Source organism: Idiotropiscis lumnitzeri, chromosome 13 (genome assembly GCF_059441095.1).
Source record: "Idiotropiscis lumnitzeri isolate Australia: NSW breed Sydney's pygmy pipehorse chromosome 13, RoL_Ilum_1.0, whole genome shotgun sequence".
NCBI lineage: Eukaryota > Metazoa > Chordata > Actinopteri > Syngnathiformes > Syngnathidae > Idiotropiscis > Idiotropiscis lumnitzeri.
Window position 1 is genome coordinate 6,189,208 of NC_142403.1, and position 25,223 is coordinate 6,214,430.

The 25,223-nt window shown below is 41.5% G+C and overlaps 2 protein-coding genes across 8 annotated transcripts in view; one reads left to right on the forward strand and one right to left on the reverse strand.

The window, feature by feature from the left end:
• Positions 1 to 17,575, forward strand: part of dennd1b (DENN/MADD domain containing 1B) — a 112,009-nt gene extending 94,434 nt beyond the window's left edge. For all 3 annotated transcript variants that reach the window (XM_088313661.1, XM_088313664.1, XM_088313663.1), the window contains 4 exons: positions 874 to 963; positions 11,372 to 11,457; positions 12,046 to 12,262; positions 12,479 to 17,575. In XM_088313661.1, coding sequence (XP_088169787.1) covers positions 874 to 963; positions 11,372 to 11,457; positions 12,046 to 12,262; positions 12,479 to 13,216 — 1,131 coding nt within the window. In that variant the 3' untranslated portion in view covers positions 13,217 to 17,575. The remainder of the gene's footprint in view (positions 1 to 873; positions 964 to 11,371; positions 11,458 to 12,045; positions 12,263 to 12,478) is intronic.
• A 276-nt stretch (positions 17,576 to 17,851) lies between these two features.
• crb1 (crumbs cell polarity complex component 1) overlaps positions 17,852 to 25,223 on the reverse strand; it is a 30,221-nt gene continuing 22,849 nt past the window's right edge. For 2 of the 5 annotated variants that reach the window (XM_088313283.1, XM_088313282.1), the window contains one exon: positions 17,852 to 18,767. In XM_088313283.1, the coding sequence (XP_088169409.1) occupies positions 18,549 to 18,767 (219 nt within the window). In that variant the 3' untranslated portion in view covers positions 17,852 to 18,548. Of the gene's footprint in view, positions 18,768 to 19,585; positions 20,446 to 25,223 lie in introns of those variants that run through there. The other 3 variants (XM_088313285.1, XM_088313280.1, XM_088313281.1) reach the window with 2 other exon arrangements.

Consider the following 25,223-nt stretch of genomic DNA (forward strand, 5'->3'; position numbering starts at 1 on the left):
ACTGTGTAGCCACATTCTGAATAATGTGAGCGCAGAACAGGCCGGCGGCTTGAATGTAATTAAATTTAGTCGTATTTAGTAGCGATTTATCCCCTACTAGGCATTAACATAATAAACTGCACTAAAATGGACTGAAAGCAACTAACATGATGAAGAATATCATTTATGACATTTAGCTAATGGGAAAATGATTGCTGTCATTTTTTAAAATACTTTTACAATTATTGATGTATTAATTATTATTTTATTTTATTTTTGTATTTGTATTTATACTATTTCTGTGTTAACCCCCATATTAATTGACCATATCAGACAATATATTAAAACTATAAAAAGAATGCAGTGTAGTTCCACAGTGAAATATTTTTTTAACCTCTGAACGGGTTTTAAAAATCCAAGCAGCGCTGACAGCCTGGTGCTCAGAGCTCAAAGCCAATTTACATTCAAATGCACAAGCCACCTGTCACAAATTGAAGTAAAAAACCTCAGCCCATCAATTCCTGTTGAGCATTATGTTAACTTGTTGAATGGTGATACCTCAAAGCAGTCTAGTGACTCTGTCCAGCAGCTGACTGCACCCATTTCTCACATAAAATGTGATCTAAAAATTAATAAATAAAATTAACTTGAATTATGCTGGCTACAAACTTGATCTCGCTGTCTTTTCTTTTTCTACATGTCTTTTTAACTACCACATTACCATTCTGGTGTGGCGAAGCCCTCAACATTGCTTTCATTTATATTTAACATTTGAATCGAAACAATTTCAGAAATTATGCATTTGAAAAATGGACTACTACATACATATAAAACAGTTTGCATATATGTGAGGTTTTGGACCAGAGATTTATGTTTGCTATCTTTGCCTCACAGGAGGAAGAGGAGGAAGGGATGACAGTCTGTGCAGGGTCCCCCACTAGTACCAAGAGCCTGTCTCCAAGGCGACTGCAAAGGATGAGACAGGTATGACACATACACACACACACACCGGCACATGCGCACACAGATGGCAGTAAATGAGTTAACTACCTCTGCAATGATCATACCAGAGCTTGACTGATATGGATGCCACCTTTCACCTTCGTTTTCCTCTTGCTACCTTTCCTCCATCCCAACATTCCTCTTCCCTCATCTTGCTGTGTCACCGCTCTTGGAAGTACATCATTTTGTCAGCGTGCCAAATGTAATTTTATTTCGACATGCTGCAGTTGTACAGGTAGTATCTCTACTAGAAAAGTGCGGACAAGAAAAACAAATATGTTGGTCAGCATTTCCTCTAAAAAAAACTTGCTTGTCCACTGAGACTGAGTATCGTGTTTTTGTCTTTGTCAACACACATCTGATGAGATAAACTTGGATTATATTGCATTTAATGTAAATATTCGCCTGTCAGCTTGAAGGGAATTTTGTGTTAAAATGTCTAGACAGTACTTAACACGTTTACGCATCCTCAGGGATCCATACGTTTACTTCCTCATTGCGATGTTAAAACATGCCAATTTTAATTTTCAACTTAATGCCTGTATGCACATAAAGGTGACATTTTGGTTCTGCTCATGCAAGACTGTGATTAGTACCGATTGTGGGGTCTCTAATTAGCATTGTGTGTCCAGTGTGTGTAACCAAGCTGGAAATTCTTAGCACACAAGAAGGTGCGAAGGCCTGAGGGGGGGGAAGCAGAGGAAGGGCAATTAGGGCTTTTTTCCCAAAGACCTTCTCCGGGTGCATACAAAGGATGCTCACAGATTAACAGTTAACATGCAATGTATGTGTGCACGCACTTGTCAATACACACATGAAGGATTTAAGTATACACACTTGCTCACAGTCGTGTCCGTGCCATTAAGAGCTTGCCACGGTAACGGGCCCCTGGAGACCACGGTAGGAGGGTCACATAGGACTCTATGTTGCATGTCCCACAGCTGTATGTATTTATCATTGTCCAGCAGTCTTCAGCCACACATATATATATATATATATATATATATATATATATATATATATATATATATATATATATATATATATATATATATATAAAGTTAATATAAGGTACTATAAGTTAAGTCTGTATGCTGTTCCCATTGCCTAAACCTAAGTGTTATAGTTTAGTGGGGGGGCTGAGCCTTTGTAGCTCATCCATCTTATCTGTGTGTCTCTCTCCCCTTACTGTGTTCTTTCCCTCCACATTCCTCCCTGTGAAATTGTGATAGCATTGTTTGGTCTGAACCAGGTGTCCATTGCACCAGAAATTGACCTCATTGGGAATGAATTTAAATAGAGAGGTTAAAAATATAGACATACCTTTTCATACACCTGACCCCTTGTCGCCTTGCCTAAGCATATACTGCTTGCTCATCATCATTTTTGGTGCAAATACAAATAGTTTTCCAGGGGAAAAAAAATAAATAAGAAAATAACTCTGCTTGGAATTTCCCTAAATCGGTATACTACAGTAGGAACAATTAGTTGTCAAGTTCATTAATCTACTTATTATAGAATGGAAGAGCTATCTGATATATTTGATGCAACAAAAATTGCATTCCAGGTACACGGTAGGACTCGGTGATCAGTATCAATATCCATCCATTATCTGAGCCGCTTATCCTCACGAGTGTTGCGAGTGTAGAAATAAAGGACTTCCCTGTCTATGACGTGTTAACTCCGACATTAGCCTGAACTGAAGTCAAAATCAGCTCAAACAATAAAATGTGCCGGTAATGAGCCTGCTAACGTGTTTAATTGGACCTAGGACGGTGGTTCAACTGAAATAGATGTGCTTCGCTATATTTACATTGTATGAACAAGAAATGAAGATTACTGAAACTGTGCATCTTGACACTCTCTGAAAAAAAAATACAACATTTACTTGAGGATCATTTATGTAGCCAATTACAATACATGACTTTGTCATCGACAAGTGTGTAGAAAACTACTTTTGCTACCAGATATTTTGGTATTTTTGATATGGTATTTTTTTTCCTCTGTATAGTTGTTTGACTTTATTTTATCCTTAATCCATTTAATACTTTTTCATGTCTTGAATAGTTACCAAAACAGTCAATTATTGATGCTAACTGATATGAAATACTTATATTGTGATACATTTTACATCCGTATCACCCAGCTCTAGTACACGGCCCAAATTATTAACGTTGCTCTGCTGCATTCACCTGTTGTGTGACCCGAGAAGCATCCGTTAGCAACACAACCTTCAACAGTACGATGTGATGAAAAACATTCCAGTCTCCTCAAAGATTGATTTTTAGAACCACCAACACTCACTTGCTGTCTTGTATGTGCACATTCAAGCCATGTGCAGGGTGTGGGTGATGTTTCTTTTCTTTTTTTTTTGGGAGAGCATGTTGATTAGGGATGTAGGAGGAAGCCTTTGGTTAGGAAAAAAAAAACAAGGCTTCAAACAACGGCCACTGTTTTGGCTCTTCTGTTTGTGAGCATCTCTTTTTGAAGGTCCATTGAGAGTGTTGAATGTTGATATTGTTCTTGAAATAATTCTGCCTTGGTGGATGTTGCGTCAGGCTATCTAGCAGTGTGTGCATATGTTGTACACTCTCAGGCCTGTCATCGGGAACAAAGTAACAGCTGTAAAAAAAGGCAGAGGTGGTTGTGAACAACTAATGGACAATCAACCAACAACATTCTGACTGAGCTCAGGTCTCCTCACACAGGACGTTCAGTGTTACAAAATTTGCCCAGCCAGAGAGGTACCTCAGAATGTGTCTGTGTGTTCGTGTGTATGCGCGTGAATTGAATAAATGCATCGTTGCAGATGTTTGTGGCGTCCATCAATGGGAGACAGCTCATATATTCATGCCGGGTGATATAATGTGGACACATAAGTGGACACATTTCTTGACATGTGTTTTAATGTGGAAAATGGTGTGGGGGTGTGTGTGGGGGTGTGTGTGTGTGTGTGGGTGTGGGGGTGCGTGTGGGGGTGTGTGTGTGTGTGTGGGTGTGGGGGTGCGTGTGGGGGTGTGTGTGTGTGTGTGGGTGTGGGGGTGCGTGTGGGGGTGTGTGTGTGTGTATCTCCTAGGGCAGCACGATACTTGAACAACATATGATATGCAGTGTGGATGTTGACTACAGCGCTATCGATATTATTGCAATGTTTGACATGTACATAAAGAGATTACATTTTTTCAAATCCCCACAAATGCATACAATTCCATAAAACAATGTCATGATTTTGAGATATGCATATCACAAAGGCCAATATCGCAATATTGATATTTTTCCGCTATATCATTACAAAACCGCACACATGGTTCCCATCCTCACAAACACTTGTTACATTTAATAGATATAACTTTTAAAATGCAAAATGAAGAATAAATGCCTAGCTGCAGGCTGCCTTCATGAATTAACATGAGTGGAGCTTGCCCTGCACCCCGGCAGCGGGCGAGGACGATGGAACATTAACTAATAACGACATAAAAGCTTTTCTTTTTATCTTATAATAGCTTATCTCAACCGTGTCGCCAAAGGTACAATCTTTGTGGATGAATGTTTCTTTTAAATTCTTATGTAAAGTGAAAGTTAGTTGCTGTGACTCAGTTGCTTCTTCTTCTTCATTGTCGTCTTCCCAATTCTCTCTTCTTTTAAAGAGATGGCAGAACAACCATGTCCGTCGGAAATGGTCATGGCAACTTTGCCCGACAACACCAGAACTAATGGCTATGGCTATAATTCAATGCGGGATCCTAGTTGAGGCTAGTTGTTTTAAGACAAAGTGAACATTATTTGCCCACTTTTCTTTGTCTTCATCAGCTGTCAGAGGCAAAGTGCGCTCCTCCCACTATTTTTGAGCAGAGCTGTTGACTATCCAGCTTGTACTGGCTAGATTGGGCTCCGTTGTTTGGGGCACTCTGAATATCCAAACAGCACATTTGAACTTTCTGAGTGAAGCAGCGTGCTTAAAGCATATTTGCCACAGAAGGGGGACTTGAGTCATGTGACTTGACGCCAGTCTCACTCAAGTTGCTATTTTTAGGACTTGCGACTTGCTTGCCAAGACTTTGGGAATGACTTGACTTGACCTGACTTGACTTGGGACTTTGTACCTTACTCGACTTGACTTAGACTTGAACTACATGATTTGAAGTCATCTTGTTTTGTAGTTGGGCATCTTCATTTTAACACAATTTTCCTTCTTAGGGAGGGAAGAACAAAACAAATCAAAATGGGGTAACCCAGTCAGCGTCGCACCGCCCTTGCTCGTCTGAAGCGGCTACTCCCAACTCCCACAGTGTTTGAAGGAGCACCGAGGATGATTACATTTGGATTCATGGATTATTTTGTCGATGCAGTTTGCAAAAAAGGTTTGGCAAAATGCTTAGTTTGTGGCTCAAACATGAAGACACATAAACCACATCATACCTCATTTGTCACTACAAAACAGAAAGAGTAACACAATTTTGCTAGCAACACAGACGGATTTTGAATTGTGAACATGTAATCTGTCCGAGCGGTTTGTTTCCACTGCTGCGGTTCAGTTTGCGTCGTAATACGAATCACACCCCACGCGGATCCCCACCCCCACGATGTGAAGCGAAGTGCGCTTTAAAATAGCTGCTATGCGCCAAAAACATAGACACCAACTACTGAATGCCAAAGAAATGGCATGTTGCTAACAAGTCAATTTTGGAGAGAAAGAAGTCAGATCATTTAAATTTGGGTTTAAACAGTGGCATGTTAAATGGTGGCAGGTGTGTGCTGACTCCCATTTTGCATGAGTTTAATTCTTCGCACAGCCACCTCACTAGTTATGAAAGGGTATTTCACGATCGCTCAACCACATTGATTCAGTTGATATCTTTGCTTTCCTTCTCGAAAAGGTTTCAATTTGTTTTCCAATTGCGTTGGATCAGTTATGTCACATTCTTGGTGTGGAGGGGAACATTTCAAATGGCGCAGTTTGCTTTAATTTAAGTTGAATTGAGTTTAAAATGAAGCGTTATCAACAACAATTCAGTGAAATAAATTCAGTCAGAATCTTTGTTGTTTATTTTACCTTTTATGTTGTAAATATACTAGTTAGTGTTATGATTAGTGAATTCAAACGAAAACACTCCAATATTTGTTGTGACGGAGCAATTTCTTGACTTGACTCAACTGGCTTGAAATTTGGCGGTGGACTCGACTTGATTTGATTTTTTTTCCCACAGTAACTTGAGACTTGAAGATGACGACCCAAGACTTGCTTGTGACTTGCACATAAGTGACTTACCTCTGGTATTTTTTTTATTTTTATTTTTTTTTAGGGGAGGGGGGGTGGACTCAAAGGGAGGGTTTGAAAATATACTCCGAGTGCGCACGCTTTACTCCAACTCAGAGCATTGTTGAAATGTGCCGTTCGGTTATTCAGAGTGCACCAAAAAGTGAGTGCCGGTGCGTGCTCTTGGCGCGCCAACCGGGGACACGGTGCACCAGTGTGTTAGGCGGTCGAGATGGAAATAGTTCAAGTGCAAGCTGCTGATTGGTTTAGAACAAAGTCTACGTTTGGAAATTAATGAGAGAGGAGCACGCTCTGTCTCGCCAAACACACACTCTCAGAGTAATGCACGGGTGTCAGAAATGAATTTCCGAACGCGACCCTAATGTCTCAGTTTTTGCCAAACAAATTCCTCCTCCTCAAAAAATGTGTGTGGATACATACATTTTTGGGGGATTAATTGCGATTAACCACATTTTTTAACTAATATTTTTTGGGAAGCTTAACATTTATTTAATTGAATAATATCATGGAACTGATGCAAAATCATCAAATATGAAGTACATTTAATTGAAATAATATTCTAATAGCTGTCTGTGGTTGTTGACTATGATCTAAATGGAGACATCTGTAGAAACATTTCTCAAAACATCCCACAAGCACCACACTCCTGCAGTGTTGGTTTGCAAGGCCCAGTGGTAACTTGAGCATGGTGTCTTGTTCTGAGATGATGTGCTAAAGATGTTCAGCGAATATGGTACAATATTTGCAAAGTATGCGCATTTTTTTTAAGTAAATCAAACCGATATAACTGGGTTAAAAATAACGTCAATTAATATCCTGAGTTAATGCTTTCATTTATATACATAAAGGTAATCACCAAAATAGATTGAAGTAGTATAATTGGTTGTTGAAATTTAAATGACTGTTCCTTCATACACTATTAATGTGCAGTTTTTGTTGCCATTGATCCTTATTGCTTTTTTTGTTTTGTTTTGTTTTTGTATATGTGCCAATAAGTTTTATAAGTCATGTTTTTTGGAAAAGAGGCAAAGAAATTCTGAAATGTTCATTGCCGTGTGAAGAAAACATAGTTTTACTTAAAAATAGAATAAATAAAGACATTGATAAATCTTCTCAAATCATTCTTTCAAATGTATGACCAACAACCTCTACCAGCTCCTGAAAAGGAAAAAAAGGGCCAAAAGTAGTTTGTTTTAGCTCAAAGGTATACATTTTAATCAATGATGATCTCACTAGAAAAATATTACAATGTTGGACTTGCTCATTTATTTTCCACACCCCAAATCTGAGTGACCTGCATGGGACTATGGCGTCTCTCCTTTTTCTTTTTTAACTGAAAATTGTCCACATATACATCAATATGCACCATGAACTGGCTTCTGATAAATCATAACAAATTCATAGGATATCAGGTGTTATGTTGCTGCCGAGTTCTCAGATTGCCCAGACCAAAATCAAGCATCTACTTTTTAGTTTGAAGCAAAGGTCTGTCATGAAACGGGTGGCCCAGAGTACAGCTCTGTTGCTGGTTGGGCTTCCTTTCTGAAACCAAAGTGCCATCTACAGGCAGTGAGTGTGTACTGCACCGCCGCGCTTTTCATTCAGACACCTGGATGACACTTAACGTTGAAGAAAATAAGCATGCAGCACTTTTTCCTTCTTTTATACATGGCTCGTGCTTTAAAAGTGTGCTTTCAGTGAAGGCCAGTTGGATGGACGAGCACTGGATCTTTTCTCAAACGGTATTTTCCTCCATCTCTTTGGAGTGCGTTGCTCTTAAACAGGCAGACTTGGCCGTACTTCTGCAGAGTCGCTGCCTTTCCCCAAGGTTTGTTTGCATTTTACCGGCATCTCTTTACATATACTGCCAAGCTGTGAGATCAGTGGCCACTCAGAAAATACCCTATGAAATGCATAATGTAAGGCAGCCTTTTAAGAACCGCGAGAGTTTGGCCCCGCCACAGAGAGAGAGAGTTGTTCTGCATAAGTGGTCATGCAGGCGAAAGCATTTGCCTAAATGGATGCTGATGATTTGATTTCTCCTCTTATAACCAGAAATGAAGCATAATGTGTTGCATCAGAAGTGGGAAATGTTTGGAGACATCTTGCATTGGGACTGTTAAGGTGGTAAGGATGAGGTCAGAGCGTTTAGTTCATAATTTACTCACAGGCTGGCCTGTGAAGGTAGTAGCGGCGAACATGTTGGGATTTATGTCCAAAAGCAGTACTCAAGGTGTTCCCAATCCTTTTGCTCTTTTGCCAAGCACTCTGGAGCTCAGATCAAAGCGCTGAAATGATAAAAATGATAACGAAAGAAATAAATGTTCCCGTCCGAGATAAAAAAAAAAAACCAAAAGCTGAGCTATTAAACATGCTCCTTGATGGAGAATCGACTCCCTCTCGAGTCGCAGGCTGGAGGTCATTTTGCGTAAATGATTTCACGTTTGCGTTCATGTTCACCCCCACAAGCTGCTGACTGGCGGCGCTGCGCAGTCAAAGGCGAAAGTGACGGCAGAGTGACAGGGAGAGGCAGAAAATGTGAGACAAGGAGCCGATGGAGGGCGGCTCACATTTTCATTTGCACTTTTCAGCTTCCTATTAGCCCACAGCGAGAAGCTAATGGAGCAGCGGTATGATAGTCTGTTGTTCTTCTTTGTCAAGTTCTCCTCTGTGCTGTCAGGCCCGGGGCTTGACTATATTTGACTGCGGGTGCCTCCACTCTTAAACATGCTTTTGTTCTTTACATTGGTGCACTGTGCATCAGAGTTCACGAGTCAGACAAATAGCTGCTGTTGAGGAACCCTTTGCAGAAAAGTGTGAAAACCAAAGTTGTTAGAAACTGCGTCAATGTAACCGCCGCGCTCGGGGTTCACCGCGAAGAGAAGCAATGACAAGTTGATGAGGCCGTGTCGTGAGGCGACCGTCCGTTTACGGCTCCCTGTGGAACTTGCTTCTCCGGCAGACGGGACCGAAGCTGTAACCGAGATCACAGCGGCCCGCGGGCCTCGTGACCTGTGTTCTGCTTGCGTTTGGCTTCACCTTGTTTTAATAAACACCTCGCTGCACAGAGAGGCCCTGCTTTGCCAAGCATGCTCAAATGAACAGCCTCGTACACACATGGATGTGTGCGTGTGTATCACAGGTGCATCGCCGCGCTGCCGGTTCTCTGGTTGGCTGCCACGTCAGCTTGGCCCCAGATTTACTGCCCTGACACAGGAATCCATTAAAAGCTGTTTAGGGATCCCGGACCAGAGCCCCTCTCAAATCTCTTTCATTATAGCTCCAAGCTACCATGGAAGGGCAGCGAGTTGGCCAATCAGCGCTGCCACCACATGTGTTCCTGCTTAGGTCCACGACTTGAGAGGCTTAAGTGACTACTGCACACATCTTAACTCGCGCATGTGTGTGTGCGCGCGTGTGTGTGTGTGTGTGTGTCCCAAATGAGGCCATGCCAGCCACACGCTACATTCCGCCCATCTGGCTGGCACCGTGTCCACTAATGAAGACCGTCTCGGTACACGGATGCATTGCCGTCCTTCACCTCTTTGCACCGCCACACCTATTGGCTCCGCCCCCTTTCCCCTTTCCCTTCAGGGCACATTCACTCACTTCCTATGATTTTGCATCTTATTTCTTTGCATCGTTCCTTTTAGTGTTTACCTTTTATCGCTGCGTCTTCGGTTTCTGTGTAGCAAACACACAAACACTCTAAAGCACCCCCTGTGCTTCTCGCTTCTCAGAAAGCGTTTATTCCTGTTCTGGCCTTTGATTGTGTGGTTGATAGTTGACAAAATATGGTAAACTGTTAGCGCATTTATTTGATTTCCAGTTTAAGGTCTATGTACTTGTACACGCTTTGTCATCTCTATTAAGACAATTTGCCATGCTAGTTTAATCAGGATTTCTTTCCTCTATTGTATGACATTTCTGCACAATGGACCGTTTTACTTGTAATACTGGTGACATCAACATTCTACCAGTTAGCATCTAGCAATCCACTAGTACAATCATTGTCAAATCTTTGCTCGGAAATACCACCTTTAAAAAAAATCATCATCCTTGATCATGAATTAAATACAGTAGCTTAATACGGCCGAGTGGTCATCAAGGATTTTATTCCCAAAAAGTAATTTTAATATCATAAGCCACTGCAACAAAATGCACAGTTTGAACATTACCATTATACTTCAACATAGCAACAATATTAAATAAAAAGAAATACTCAATTAATGAGATAAAAAAAAATAATAATTGCACCTTTATAAATTTTTTTTTTTTTAGGTTTTCTTAAAGATTACAAGAAGGATCCTTCGTATCCTCGCGCACTTTGAGACACACTGCACTAGTAGCATACAGTTGTCAACTGATTTGCCACACTACTAACACATATTTGTGCCACCGGTATGTCAAATATGTTATACTGGTCTGCAGAAATGTCAAAGCAGTGGGAGAATAAAAGCATTACTCGCAAGTCACTGTCATTCATAAGCTGAATAGGAAGAATATCCATACAACTCCTCATTTAGGTTTGTTGCCCACAATATAAACAAATGACCGCTCTGTTCGGGGGGGGGGATTGTCAATTAGAAGGCGAGCGATGGTGTCGGAAGACGGGCGCATGCACTGGAGGTGATGGAGGAACATGTGCGTGGCGGTGGAGGCCATGTTAATAAGTGGCCTGCGGCAGATGGGGAGCGTCCCGCCTTGCTGTGTAAAGCTGCCGTCTCTTCTTCAACCTGCACATTAAACATGTTACACAGGTGGCTTATTAAACCCGCTGTGTCACTAAACGGCACCGCATACTGATCATTCAGCACATTGCGCTGACAAACACCATGTGCAGAGATGTTCCGACGCCAATCGTTAATGCTCTTACACAGGCCTGCTCTCACAACCGACTTAATGCTTAATTTGATAAAACGCTTCTAAACATTCGCATCCCCAGGCCCCTATTTGACTAACATAGGCTCAACTCTTTAGGTTCTGGTCCAATAAAACAAGCGTTATCCCTCGAGGACTCGCTCTTCCTCTAATCATCTTCTATTTAGGTTTTTTTTTTTTATTATTATTTTCCCCTTTTTGCATATTTTTGTGTACTTTTCTCATTCACAGCAAAACTTCAACAAGTCTCCCATGAGCATGGGCCCTCGAGAGCTTGGCTACGGACTCGATGATGACGAGCTGGACAATGCTAGCAAGTAAGTGCTTGTTTTACACCAGCTGTATCATATTGTTGAGTAACGTATCGACGACGTTTAAAAGAACAAAATGTGAAAAGGGAAAAAGATGCTCAAGGAGTTATTTTTAAAGTCATGCTTGTACTGCCCCCAAGTGGACGTTAGTGGAAAAAACTGTCGTTTGACCAGACTCTTATGAACTATATTTACAGCCTGGATGTGTATTTGTGTATACATCTGTTAAAATTTCATCTCAGTGAATTTTAATATCCTTACACAAGTTCATTTATCTCAGAAGTTCTCATATTTGACCGATTTATTGAACTCCTAGGACAAAAATTTCATTCTACATAATTTCCACATTAAAAAATATTTTTTTTGTATTTTGTATGTAATCCGTGTTAGACAAAAACATCCATTGATAAATGAAAAAAAACATCCTGGAAGAAAAAAAAATATGCTATGTGTTTGAGTAAGGAATTTAAACATCAATTTCACTTTTTGACTAAAATTACTGAAATAAATGGAGGTTTCTCCAACGTTCTATGCACTTTGGTTGCATCATACGTCTGCGGTTTTTCTCAAGAATGTCACATGTTGCCAACATAGGATCTCCTCAGAGGACAGTGGCGACGTGCCGTCTTACACGGAGGACAGCGATGACTCTTTGGAGCTGGACATGGACTCCTCGCAGTCAGGCAAGATGAACCTGCTGGAGGAGATTCTGGACTCTCTGAACACCACCACGATGGAGCAAGGCAAGCTCAGTGCAGCCAAGAGCCTGGACTTCTTCAGGTCCATGGAGGATCTGGACTACTCCGTTCCGGTACGCGAGATACATTGTACACATGCTGATCAGGTGTGTTAGGTAGTTTTTCATTTTATTTGTTACAACCCCAAAAAGTTTTTGAACAGGGGTGTGTAGATTTTATATCTACTGCAGATAAATTTCAGAACTATTTCACTCATCACAGCAAAGGACTTGTTTTAATGCATTGTTGTCTTAATCTTTCCTAATTCCTCTTTGTCCGTTAATTTTCAGTCTAAGTTTAACACCGCCGACAACTGTCAACCGTCAGAGGAAAGGGCTTGTGATGGAGGGGGCGATCAGGGGGGCTGGAACATGGGCCAGGATGATAGCGTAGTCCACGGGAAGCACCTCCCACCGTCCCCACGCAGACAGCCCACCAAGAGCAGCCTGAAGAAACCCCCGGTGCCTCCTGTGCCTGTAACACATGAGCAGTCCGGTCCACGTCCTCTACCTCCAGGGAGACAAGCAGGAGAGCGCGTCTCCTATTCTCCGTCAACATCTCACCGAATTACAACCACAACTCCATCGCCAACTTTGTCTCACGCAGCTTCACTTCCCAGCTATTCTCCATTGCCGGCGGCCCGCCCGCGGACCATTTCAGAGCCCCAAGCGAGCACCGACCCCCCTCCCGCCCAGAACCCGACGGGCTCCACCGGCATCTTGAGGAGGAAAGTGCTCTCCAAGGAGACGGTGAGGCACTACAAGGAGAAGTCTCTACAGAGGCAAGGAAGCAAGGAGAGCAGGGCCAGGAACAGCCATTCAGTGCTGGTCCCCTGGGAGAAGGACTACATGGAGGCACTGCCGGGTCTGGATCACGCGAAAGGCCTGGGGGCCACGATGCAGGATCGAGGCCTCCTGGAGGAGATCGAGTCGATGTGCTGCGCCGGACCCGTCCTCCACAGCAGCTTGCCGCGCTCGCAGGTTCACTGCAACAACAGTCACCACAGCAAAGCCGCAGAGCACCCGTAACTTTGGAGCGGACAACTCGCCTCGGAGGCCATCCATGACAACAGCGGGAAGACTTGCTGAGAAATGTGCAGACGAAGCCTGTGGGAACAAAACAGGAAAAACTGGTGGACAGTAACACGATCTTATCCAGGGACTGATTTCTACAACTGATGCAAGACGTATAAAAGTATTAGCAATACATTTTACAGGTGCATCGCAATCAAATATGAGATGGTAGAAAACACTAGTTTGACATATTTTGATTAACAACACACAGAAAAGTATTTCATGAGTTGTTTTTTTTTTAATCATGTTAATAGTTAGAGATTACAGTTAACCAAGAACCAAATTTAAAGAAATTTAAATGCTGTGAACACCTGCTGATTTTTTGTTTGACATTTCACGAATTTGCCGAGTGGCAGAATTTTTTATTTGATTTATTTATCAACAATTCCCCTATTTAGCTTCCACAAAGCTCACCTGAACACCGCAATTATGCTTTCGCCAAAGCAATCAAATCATTTGTTTGGCACCACCTAGCGACGTCTTGGCGCTAAGGAACTACGTTGAAGTGAGGTGAGGAGTTCCGTTTTGACTGAACTGTTGCTTAACCACCATCTTGTGGCATTCATGAGCAATTTCACACCTTTTTTTGAAGCACCCTTACTCACGTGCTGATTGACGTGTGATCTAGTCCAAATTAACACTCCAAATGATTTTGAAAATATTGAAATTCGGTGGCGTGTTTAAGTAATCATTATAATACCTGTATCACTTCATGAATTGACCTACTGAAAAAAAAAAAAAATTCTACCATATTCTAATTCATTCAGATGCACCTGTATTTGGACAAAAGTATTGGGACACCATCTAACTTCTGGGAAAACTTCCTACAAGATGTTGAAGGGGTCCGTGCGAATTGCTGTTCGTTCATCCATCCCATTCGAACATCCCAAACGTGCTTTCAGTCAAGTTGTGTCACATCAAACTCCACCCAGTCATGCTGGACCAGAAAAGGACCTTCCCAGACTGTTTATGCAAATTAGGAAGCACTCGATTGTCCTAGAAATCGCTGATTGATTCACGATAAGGAGGCGTGTCCCAAGACTTTTGTCTGTATCATCGTCGTCACATCCCATCGTCATGTCAAAGGTCGTCACATTTCACTGGAGCAAAGGACGTTTGCACTTTCAGAAGAGCCAATCGAGTGTCGCTGTCAAATATTTCAAGTCATATCGACAAAATGAAAATCTCCAGTCCTCATGAGCCTTTGGAAACATTTCAACACTGTGTGCAACCATTTTGATCACCATGCCTTAAGTGGACATGTGATTTGTTCTTTGGAGAGCCCCGTAGGCAGTCAAGCGTGACATTTCTCACATTGGAGGCGTGAACGGTACTTCAGGCGTCTTTCTGTGGATGGACCCAATACTTTGTGTATCCTGGATATCGTGCTTTAAGCTGCTCGTCAAAGTTGCATTCCAGATAATCAACTGTACATGTAGACACTCACCGTGGAAGTCCAGATGCGCATTTTCTCCTCTCCCCAAATGATGTCGCTTGCGCTCTGCTTATTATCGTTTCTTCTATCTTGTGTTGTCTCCTTTTCTTCTCTCCCCACTCAAAGGCGTTTGAGAATTTATTTGCTATACATGTGCAAGTACGCTCTTTGATTTCACTAGCAAGACAAGTCACCGCACTAGTAGAATGACTTGGACTCACTAGTAAATGTTTTTGTGACATTTGTGCACACTAGTAGAAGAAATGTGGTATACTAGTACGACAACTGCATGTTACTCGTGAGGCAAAAGTGCACCAATTGAACTAGTGAAGAACTAGTTGTTATATTTACTAATAGAAACTCTAATATCAATTATAGTACACATTGGTCTACTTGTGCAATTTTGCCTCACTGGTAATAGGCAACTGTCCCACTCTTATGCCAAAGACAATTTAGTGCACTAGTAGAATGACTGAGTCTTAGTACTGACAGTTTTTACCCCTCTCCTGCCGTCTGCAAACTAGTAGGACAATTGTTTTTAATCTTGTTGGGCAACTACATGTTACTAGTGTGCACTAGTTGATATCTGCATGCTTCTAATTCTACTTGTGAAGCGCTAGATGTTAACTGGTAGATTTCACTCATACTACTAGCTGCACGGTTGTCAACTAGTGCCCAGTTTTCCCTCTTTAGTATAAAATAGTTGTCCTGACAGTGTGCAAGACAATTCAGTGCGCTAGTAGAACAACAAGTGCAAACTATAAATGTCTTACTTGCAACATCACTTCCAATTTTGAGTGACTTTTCTGCACACTAGTAGAACAACTTTGGCATATTTGTAGAACAACTGCATGTTAGTCATCAGTAGGGTCCAGGAGGCTACTATTGCACAACACATTTAGCCTAGTTGTGTTCCTAGTGTAGCACAGTAGTTTACTAGTGATGTTTAATTGCATTACAGGTGAAAAAAATAACATTACTAGCAAGACATTTGTACCACTAGTGTGATGAATTGTCTTCATGTGAGGACAAAGAGCGTACGAGTGCATGAGAGATACGGATGAGTCTCCAACGGCTTCTTCTTCTCCCAGTTTCCAGTCCCACACTGATGATAGCGTGTTTGATTGTACTGCAGCTCAGACTGCGCTACATACATGTGATGTGTGCAGTTTGACTCTCCCGTGGAGAGAAACGCTGCATGTGCAGGGTTGAGGCCCAAACTACAAAAAAAGAGGAAAGAAAAGCGTTTCCGTGTGCTCGGTTTGATGCTATTCCCGTTGTTGTGATTTCGCCCTGACGCCAGTCAGCCGGGCACTTAAACAGCGGCCATCTCTTAGATTGCCACCGCCGCCCCATTCGTGCTTTGCTTGTAAAGTGGATGGCAAGCATCTAAACGAGCAGACATCGGTCGTCGTAACTCCAAAAAAGTCCAGAAGCAACTCTGCAGCGGCCCTTCTCATTGACACACTTAGAGACTATGCAAACGTTTCCAACTAAAAATTTAATACTTTGACTACTAAAAAAAAAATAACAATCAAGTTAGTTTCTAATGGGAATAAGCCACATGTCGAGCGTTTGTGTATTTGTGTGCTCAACGGTAATGTGTGGTGTGCCTTATAAGATGAGAGTATACCTGGTCCAGTATTAACGACAACGGTAGGAGTATGCAATGTGGAGATTGTCATAATGATCCTCTGATTGTTTCATGAGTGAAAATAACTTAAGAGTGGTTGTGACCAAATGACCTGAAGTGAACTCAGGTGATGTTTTTCAGACAGGAGGAACCTCCTGGCATTTTAGTTGCTTTTGTGTGCTGTTTTTTTTTTTTTCTTTTGCTAGATAGACACTTTTTTTATTATTCCATTAGTTTATGACTTGTTTAAATTAATTATTTCTTTTTTGTTTCAAACTTAGGTCAAAACAACAAAAAAAGGCATTTAAAACGTTTTCTCAGAGGTCTTCATTTCATAACAAAAAACTGAAAAATATCAAATATTTTCAGCTGACATGTATTTTTCTTGAGTATATTTTACATAAATAATATATAATTGGTGTTGTATGTTGTAAATGACACCCAATATGAATGTTTTAGATCTTATTTTTAAAATTAAAAAGCAGAGGCAATAATATTAAATGATCACCCACAATCCGGTACTCCCTCTTGTTTCCGCCCGCATGTTCAGTATTTGGATGTAATGTCCATTTGGACTTGGCACTTAATCGTTTGACAGATGTGCTTCATTCATGATCACGGTATTTATCTCAATATTTAGCTTTCATCCAAAAGAAAAAAGAATGAACTATGTTGGTTCTGCCTTGCATTGGATTGCATTGTAGTATTTAACATCATCTGCCTTGTAGGAGAGTCTATTTTTTACATTTATTGGCTGCTGTAAATAAACCATAGATAAGAAATACATGAGCGAATAACTGCTGTAAGTAACATGAAAAATGATGGTGACTGTTTACACTAATGCTGTACAACGATGACGACAGTAGTGTGGGGGAGTTCACATTTCAATATGTGGCAGAAGGCAACCTCTTGGTGCTTGTCGCGATTCTGCCAGTGGCCGATTGTGCTAATGTAGCATTGATGATTGCAGACAGACACATTTCATACTGTATTTTAACATCACTTTCCATACGGCAAAAAATATTCTAAAATGCAACATCGGTGTAGTAGCAGTATAGACATGAATCAAGCCTTGTTTGGGTATTGTAACAATTAAGTTTTCTGGTACGTTATGATTCCGTGCACACTTGCATGTTCTCGTCGTGGAGAAAACTGAGGTCAGTTTGATGAGGTGTTGATGACAAACCTGGTACAACTGCGCATCTTGTATGCACTGTGAACTGAAAATAAATGCTCTTTAATGCAACATGCATGTCTGGACTTATTTTTAAACACAATCGCTGTGATGTGTTTGCAAGAGCGATTCATTTGCAGTCTAGATGCAGCAGAGGGTTGACCATATGCTCTGGATGGAGTCTCACCTTTTTACAGAAGTCTCTGATACCATGGTTAAGAACTTTTTTTTTTTTTTTTACCAAATTCCTTATGTTGTATAAAATGTAGCCAATTGCTTTGTTTTTTCAATATCAGTTTTGTTTTATTAAGAGAGACACAAAAGGCAAGCACAGAAAATCATCAAAAATATTGGCACCTTATTTAATTTAATCAACAGCAAATTCCATTTACATGCACAAAATGACAATCCGTACGTAATGTGGAAACGGTTCAGACAAATTGAAATATGTAAGTTACCCTAACGACTATTACTGTCATTCATTCCTATTATGTGTTATGCCTTTCAAGAGTGACAAATTCCAGTTCAACATATAGACGCGCGTGTTGCCCTGTGTCACCTGATGACAACAGCCTAATGACCCTTAACAAGATAAGATTAGTGATGGACGGATGGATAGTGCATGTGGATAAACTGAATCCAAATGTTACTCTAAATGATGCAGAAACCACTTGCCCCCCCCCCCCAAAAAAACATTTTTTTAATTTAACACATAACTTTCAGATAAAATAAAACATTGTCAGTAGAGCACTTCCACAGTGTTTGAGTCTAGCCACAGTTCTATTCAATATGTACAACAAATTGGGCACACATTTCTCCATCTGTCCTGCAAATATAGATTAGGCACACCAACTCCATCCATTGTGAGCTGAAATCTATCTAGGATGAAGGCCGCCTAGCGTGGCAGGTGCAGCGCATCCAAGCAAGATGGATGAAGGCTGTCACCAAATAGCTTATGGTTTTGCAGCATGTGCATATACAAATGTGAAGGCCACATTCCAGCACGTAGGAGGTTCCCAGGTCATCTTCAATTTTTTTCCACTGTTCAGATGAGCCTCTCCATGGGTGGAGGCTGGGTGATGCTCCACATCTCCAGCCGAGACCCGTCCTTCTCCTGCCGGCTCGGGCTGTATGTGCCGTGGCTGGCGCGGCGGTTCAGCGCGACCACCAGTCCGGCGGAAGTCAGAATGAGAACCAACAGCAGGACGACAGACACCAGACTGATGGCCAGTAGCAGGTCAGAGGTTACGCCCTCAGAAGTCAACTAGGAATGAGATGTCAGCTAGTTAGTGTCTTTGCAGGACAGGGTTCCGCGCTATATTGCGGTTCATCGTTTGTGTATTATTCCCCACAAAATAGACAATATATCCTCGTGAGTATAGTGTACTATGATTGTATGTGTTGCTGCTTTGTGTATAAAGTAGCAATATTTCTAAATATATCTACATTCCAGAAAAGTGGGAAGTTGGATTTATTTCATTTTCTTTATTCATATGGTCTCTTATAAGCATTTCATACATTTCATCAAATAACTTCATGCAGTGAGATAGCAGCATAGATTCACGCGGTCAGTACAAATCATGTTTTATGAAGTTATGCCAAATAACTAAATTATTGTAATAAATAACGATGTCAAAATATGTTTTTAGGATCTGATGAATTATGCTTCGCTATTCACGGTCTGTCTCCATCGAGGTCGTCATTGTCGAATGACATCAGATTGAAGGAACTCAGGGTAGATATTTTTTCCCGGACTTTGCGATGTTTTCTGGTCTTAGATAGGAAAACATTTTGTCGCGTTCCAGCAAAGCAGCATTATTAAAGTTAGCCTGTCTTTGGTGTTTAGCAGAGCTGGGCACTTGACCCTTTTTTGCCAGTCAGTCCCCCGGCCTCTGGCCAAGATCTCGGTAACATTCCGGCCTCAACCCACCGGCCTTATTTATATAAATTGTTGACCCGTTCTTGTCTCTTTCTTATAATTCGTCTCCATCTTCTTCGTTCTTCTTCTCCATGAACGTGCCCAATGCAAGTAAGTATGCACTGTTGGTGTTATAGGAATTATGGTATTGCCCCCCCCCCTTCTTGTGATGGTATGCCCCTGTAGCAGGCGGGAGGCGCGGGTTACGTGATGTCAGAATAAGGAAATACAGGCACGCGTGAACACACACTGCTCTCTCACGACTCTTCATACAGAAACAGTTGGTTGCGGCGCTTTTGACGCGTTCTGAAGCAATTTTTGCCGTTTGCACATTTCACGAGTAGGTTCATCCCACGCACAAGGTTGGACTGGACTAAAATCAACCTGCGGCCTTTGTTAATCAAACCCTTTATAAGAATTTGTCAGCCCCATTCCACCCCGGACAGACTGCCCAGCTCTGGTGTTACGTGTTATTTATTTAGCATTTGGTTGAACATTTTGTTCTTTAAATATACGTTTAGTCTTTTGTTTTTTTGTGACAAATTTACAGTAAGTGTCAACCGGGAGTGACAAACATCTCAAAGAAAGCAACGGTTTTAGAGAACACCAACTGAGAGAACTGTGCTAGTGAAAGTCTTTTTGTTCTTCTACGACAGTCTCCCATTTCTTGACAGTGAGAGAGTGAGATGATAAACAAGGGTTCGCTGTTCAAATAATTGTTTGTGTTTTTCCCCACTCACACACACACACAAACAAAATCTGACGCCGACTTCCCCCCTCTTGGCTACACCAGGCGTTCCACGCGTGCAGCCAAAGTGCTGATGGATACGTTCCCCGCCTCGGCGGGAGGGCAGCAACCCACGGAAGCTTCCAGTCGCCTCAGACTCAAACCTCCCCGAGTCTGCCGCCTCTCTCGCAGTTTGGCAACGGCCAGAGCCAGCGCCAACGCCAAGGCTATCGCCAGGCCGACCAGACACGGCGCCAGTACGGCGGCCACCCGAGAGCCGTAAGGAGCGCGAGCCGTCTGTGGAGGATCACACACAAGAGGATGCCTGATAAACCCATCAGCGGTCGCTCGGCAGGGTACGGCACAAAATAGCTCACACGGGCCTTGCTTGGACGGAAAAGCTGTGTCACTTTTCAACAGCTTGCAAAATTGCTCCTTACAGAACACAACACATAAACAGCTTCACCATTGGCCGGTGGTGAGAAGTAACAAAGTACAAATACTCTCATACTTAACTACTTTAGTAACAGTAATAAAGTACAGTAAAGAAGTACAAATATGTTACTGCATTTAAGGGAAATTGTTTGTTTTTTTTTAACACATGCAACATGCACTGATGGATATACGATTTTTTTTCTTCGCAAGATTCTGAAGTCCTGCGGAAAAAAAAATGCAAAATACCTAAAAGTCAATTATCTGGCCTGGCACCTGGGGAGGGGGTCCAAGCATATTTTGGGCCCCCTCTAGCTCCGCCAGTGGCAACGTGTAACGAGATTTTTCTTCAAAGAGCACAAAATACAGGAAGGTATTTAAAGTGTAAAATAGTTTTCTGGAGCCAAGTTATCCAAATAGATAAATGTATACAGTGGTGCCTTAAGAAAAAAGCGGAATCCATCCAGTGACTTAGCTCACACAAAGTAGTCCAATCCAATCCAGCTTCTCACTAAAAAAAATAAATAAATAAGCAGTCTATGGCACTCTTTAATGTTGTTCTTGATCAAGACAATTAATTACATAACTAAATTGAATGTAGAAAATTAAACACTTTTTGCCACATTTCTTTTGCTTTAATTCATTGTGCTGCTCCTTCTGATGTGCATGCTTTGGCCACTTGGGTTCAGTACACACCAGACATACAGATGTACATGGAGGAGGTCACAGCAATTGAAGGTGAAGAAAATGTGCCTGCTGTGAGTATTGATATTGCAGATTATCTACTTGGTGTTCCACCGTTAGTGTTCAAAGTTCGGTTCGCAACACCAATGCTATTTGTTAGCCAGTCTATGGCATTTTGCAATGTTTCTGACTGCGGCCTTCCTTTGTGGATTTTGCATGTTCTCCCCATGCCTGAGTGGGTTTCCTCCCACATTTCAAAACATGCATGGTAGGTTGAGTAGAGACACTAAAATTGCCCCTTGGTGTGAGTGTGAGTGTGGATGGTTGTTTGTCTTTGTGTGCCCTGCGATTGGCTGGCAACCAGATCAGGATGTGCCCTGCCTGCTGCCCGATGACAGCTGGGATAGACTCCAGCACCACTGCGACCCTCGTGAGGAGAAGCGGTACAGAAGATGGATGGATGGATTATACTATTTCAAAGCCCGTACTTTTTTGTTTGACTGCAGGAGTTTAAATAGTACTTCTTCTGTACGTAGAATCTGCTATACTTGTACTGAGCACTTTTGCCAACTTTGCCACCACCCAAAACACCAGATTTCAGCTCCACTTATCAATCAGGAGAAATCAAAGCCCGCCATGCAGTAAGAGGCTGATTGTCAACACTCGCTGTGTGACAGAAAGCGGCGCATTTGCTTACATGAGAAGTTGCTGTTGGTCTTATGCTCGTAACACTCGGAGTGGCAGCAGCAACGATCATAAAAGCTTTTATCAACCGGTCACTTTACACTCAGCAATCACCAAGGAAACACAATTAGAAAACACAACAGTTAGCTCCGGCAAGCTATGACACTTTCTCTCCTCTCGATACAGGTTCTTTGGGAAAGTGCTTACCTGTTACTGCGGCACAGTTTGCTGTCAGAGCGAGTGTGAAACAAGCAAGCCGCCGCAACAGCCGGCAGCCAGTACCCGCCATCAGTCACCCGCTGCCACACACACACGCCACAGAGATGTCTAACTAACCAGTCTCAGAGGTACGTGGCAAGGCCACCCTGAAGCCTGGAAGCAGAGGCAGCGGCAATGCCTCCCTGCTGTCAGCACTATCAACCGGCTTTGTGTGTGTGCGTGCGTGTGCGCGTGCACGCCAGATAAGGTGCCCTCATATGTTTCCGTGAAGTCGACCAAACTTCTGTGAAAGCCACCAGCTCGCTGCTGAAGCTGCACTTCAGTACCAGATGCTGCTTTTTCGCAGGCAAAGCACATTTCTGCCTTCTCTCAAAAGGTGGCCCCATTTGTGCAACCCCCCCGAATCCTTCCTAACCGTGTCTACACAGCAACCGCACAATTTATTTTATTTTCACTGATTTATTTCATGAAATAATTGGCAGCTTGATTTACCCAAAGTAAAGAATATGTATTTAATAACTTTTCAGTTAATAGTAATCAACTTCATTTTAAATTTAAATTAACGAGACCTATTGATGTGGTCCTTGAACTGAACGCAATTGTTTGCCCTCCTGGTCTGTAAAGGGGAAGTCAAGTCAAAACTTTTCTTGACACTAATATGTTCTTTGCGCTTAATTCATTTTAGAAATGCAATAGAAATCTAAATGCCGTGCTCCAACTAGCGGGGGGTGCACAGAACATAACATTGTAAAGATTTCTTTTGTCTTGATTTCTTCTTTAAATGATATGTGGATGGTGTCTGACTTACTAATGAAAGCAGCCAAGAAGGGGTTCAGGGGTACTTGGCTGAAAAATATTTTACAGGGGGTACATCACTGAAAAAAGTTTGAGAACCCCTGATCAACAATAATATTAATCATTTTTTGCACAGACAAAGAATATATGCCCATGAGTAGTGTTATATTGTCTGTCGACACATGTTAATGTACATGTCGAAGGACATGTTTGTGTTCAAATATCAGTTGCTTGATGTGTTATTATATCGGCACAAAGTTGATATTCGTTTGTCCGTCTATGGCATTTTGCATTGTTTGTTAGCGTTAAGCTGAGCAAACCTTTCTAATTGCTTTTTTAAAATTTAAAATATATAATTTACTTTGTTTTATGTTACGTTTACTGCCACCATACAGTGCTCATATCTAAAAATTTGACTTGCAAATAATCGTCTGAACGACAACTCGTATTTCAAAAAACTCATGAATCTGGGCAATCATATCTCAAGGCACCACTGTATGATATTACCTTACTCATGCACTCAGGTGACAACAACAACTACTACTAGTACTGCTACTAATAAAACTACCATAATAAACACATTATGACATTTAGAACATGGAAAAAAAAACGTGTCGCTATATTCGCGCTCAGCATGTTGGAGTAGCAGCTTTACTGTAATTATTTTGGGATACAATCACTACATCTTGTTAAAGAAGATTATATGTCTGTTTATGGTGCGATAGACTTGTCTGATTACAGAACACACACACACACACACACGCACCCCACCGGCACTAACACACACACACAGGCACAGCTGATCATAAGGTGAAGATGGAAAAAGAATGATTAAAAGAGGACAGACAACAAAGCAAACTAATAAGAAAGATTATTTTTTTTATTCGTAGTCAACACAGATAGTAGAGTGATGTAAGGACAGATTATGGCAGAGAAGACAGACAAAAGAAAACACAGCTGAGCATTGTAGTAAAGTTATCAAATGGACAAAAACACAAATGTGAGTGAGAAGAGTGATGAATGAGACTATGAAATGTTGACCACTGTGGCCCAGCCAACATACCAAAGTTCTGTCTAAGCAGAGCTGCAGAGAATTTGGGTTTAAAATACCTCAAACAGAAACGTTTGCAGACAAAAAAAAAAAAAAAAAGAGGAGCAAAACAACACATTGCGCGGATGTCAGTCAATCATTCACTGATGCGAATTCAAAAAAATCAACAACAAAGTGAGACGTCATGTTGTCTCCTCACACTTGTCAGTGCTTTAGAACTAAAACATGTCTTTACACCTACGCTGCTCGGAGCTCCCCAAAATTCCGATACAAAAGCCTGACAGGAAATCCTAAATGGAGACACATTCCAACAATACACTCTAACCTCCAGAAAGGAGGTGAGGTTTGGTTTGGATCATTTTGTTGGGTGACATGTCGACATTTTTTTTTTTTGATACCTTAGTCAACGTTTTCTTTTGGGTTGTTGTTTAATTTTTTTCTTTTAAATAAGCCAAAATTCCAGAAACTCTAAATGGAAAGTTTAGATGGGACATTTACCAACTTTTAATCTTCCTGGAATGTTGTAACCCCAAAAGCTCAGGCAAGGGTGTCGTTTGTCAATCTCAAGCAGGATGTTAATAGTTTAGTCGATTATGTAGAATTGTCTGAAACTGCATCATGACATTTTGGCTCTCCCTTCAACAAGATCACACTCACTTACATTCACTGCGACAAATATTGTGTCGACCACTTAGGCTCGAAGGAGTTTTGATATAAAGTATGAGAACGCAAGTCTCTCTGGGCGCTGGCAACATGTGATAGAAGAAAAAAGTAAATGTTGCATTAAAAGCTCCAGAAGTGTGGAGCATTATTTTGGTTATGAATAGTGCTTAACAAATTTATTAGACCGCTTGCCATAGAAATGAGAAGAGATCATCCAATATACTTAATACGGGCACCGTTTCATTTTCAGTGCTCTCATCATGTTGAACAGGAATGATTCACTATGTTCTATTTTTGAATGAATTTGACTACTCCACCAAAAGCATATTGCTAGTCAAACACCGAGCTGCATTGTATAGTGACTAGAGCGCAGGTGAATCACATTTCTTGTTCTCCGTTACTTATCTAATAAGTTCCATATTGTACCCCTTAATAGACAGAATACAAAAACAACAACTTCACACAAGCTCCCGTGAACCACCCAAGATGGGGTTGTGAGAATACGTAACTGCATTACGCGGTGGTCTACCAAATTTGCTAAGCACTT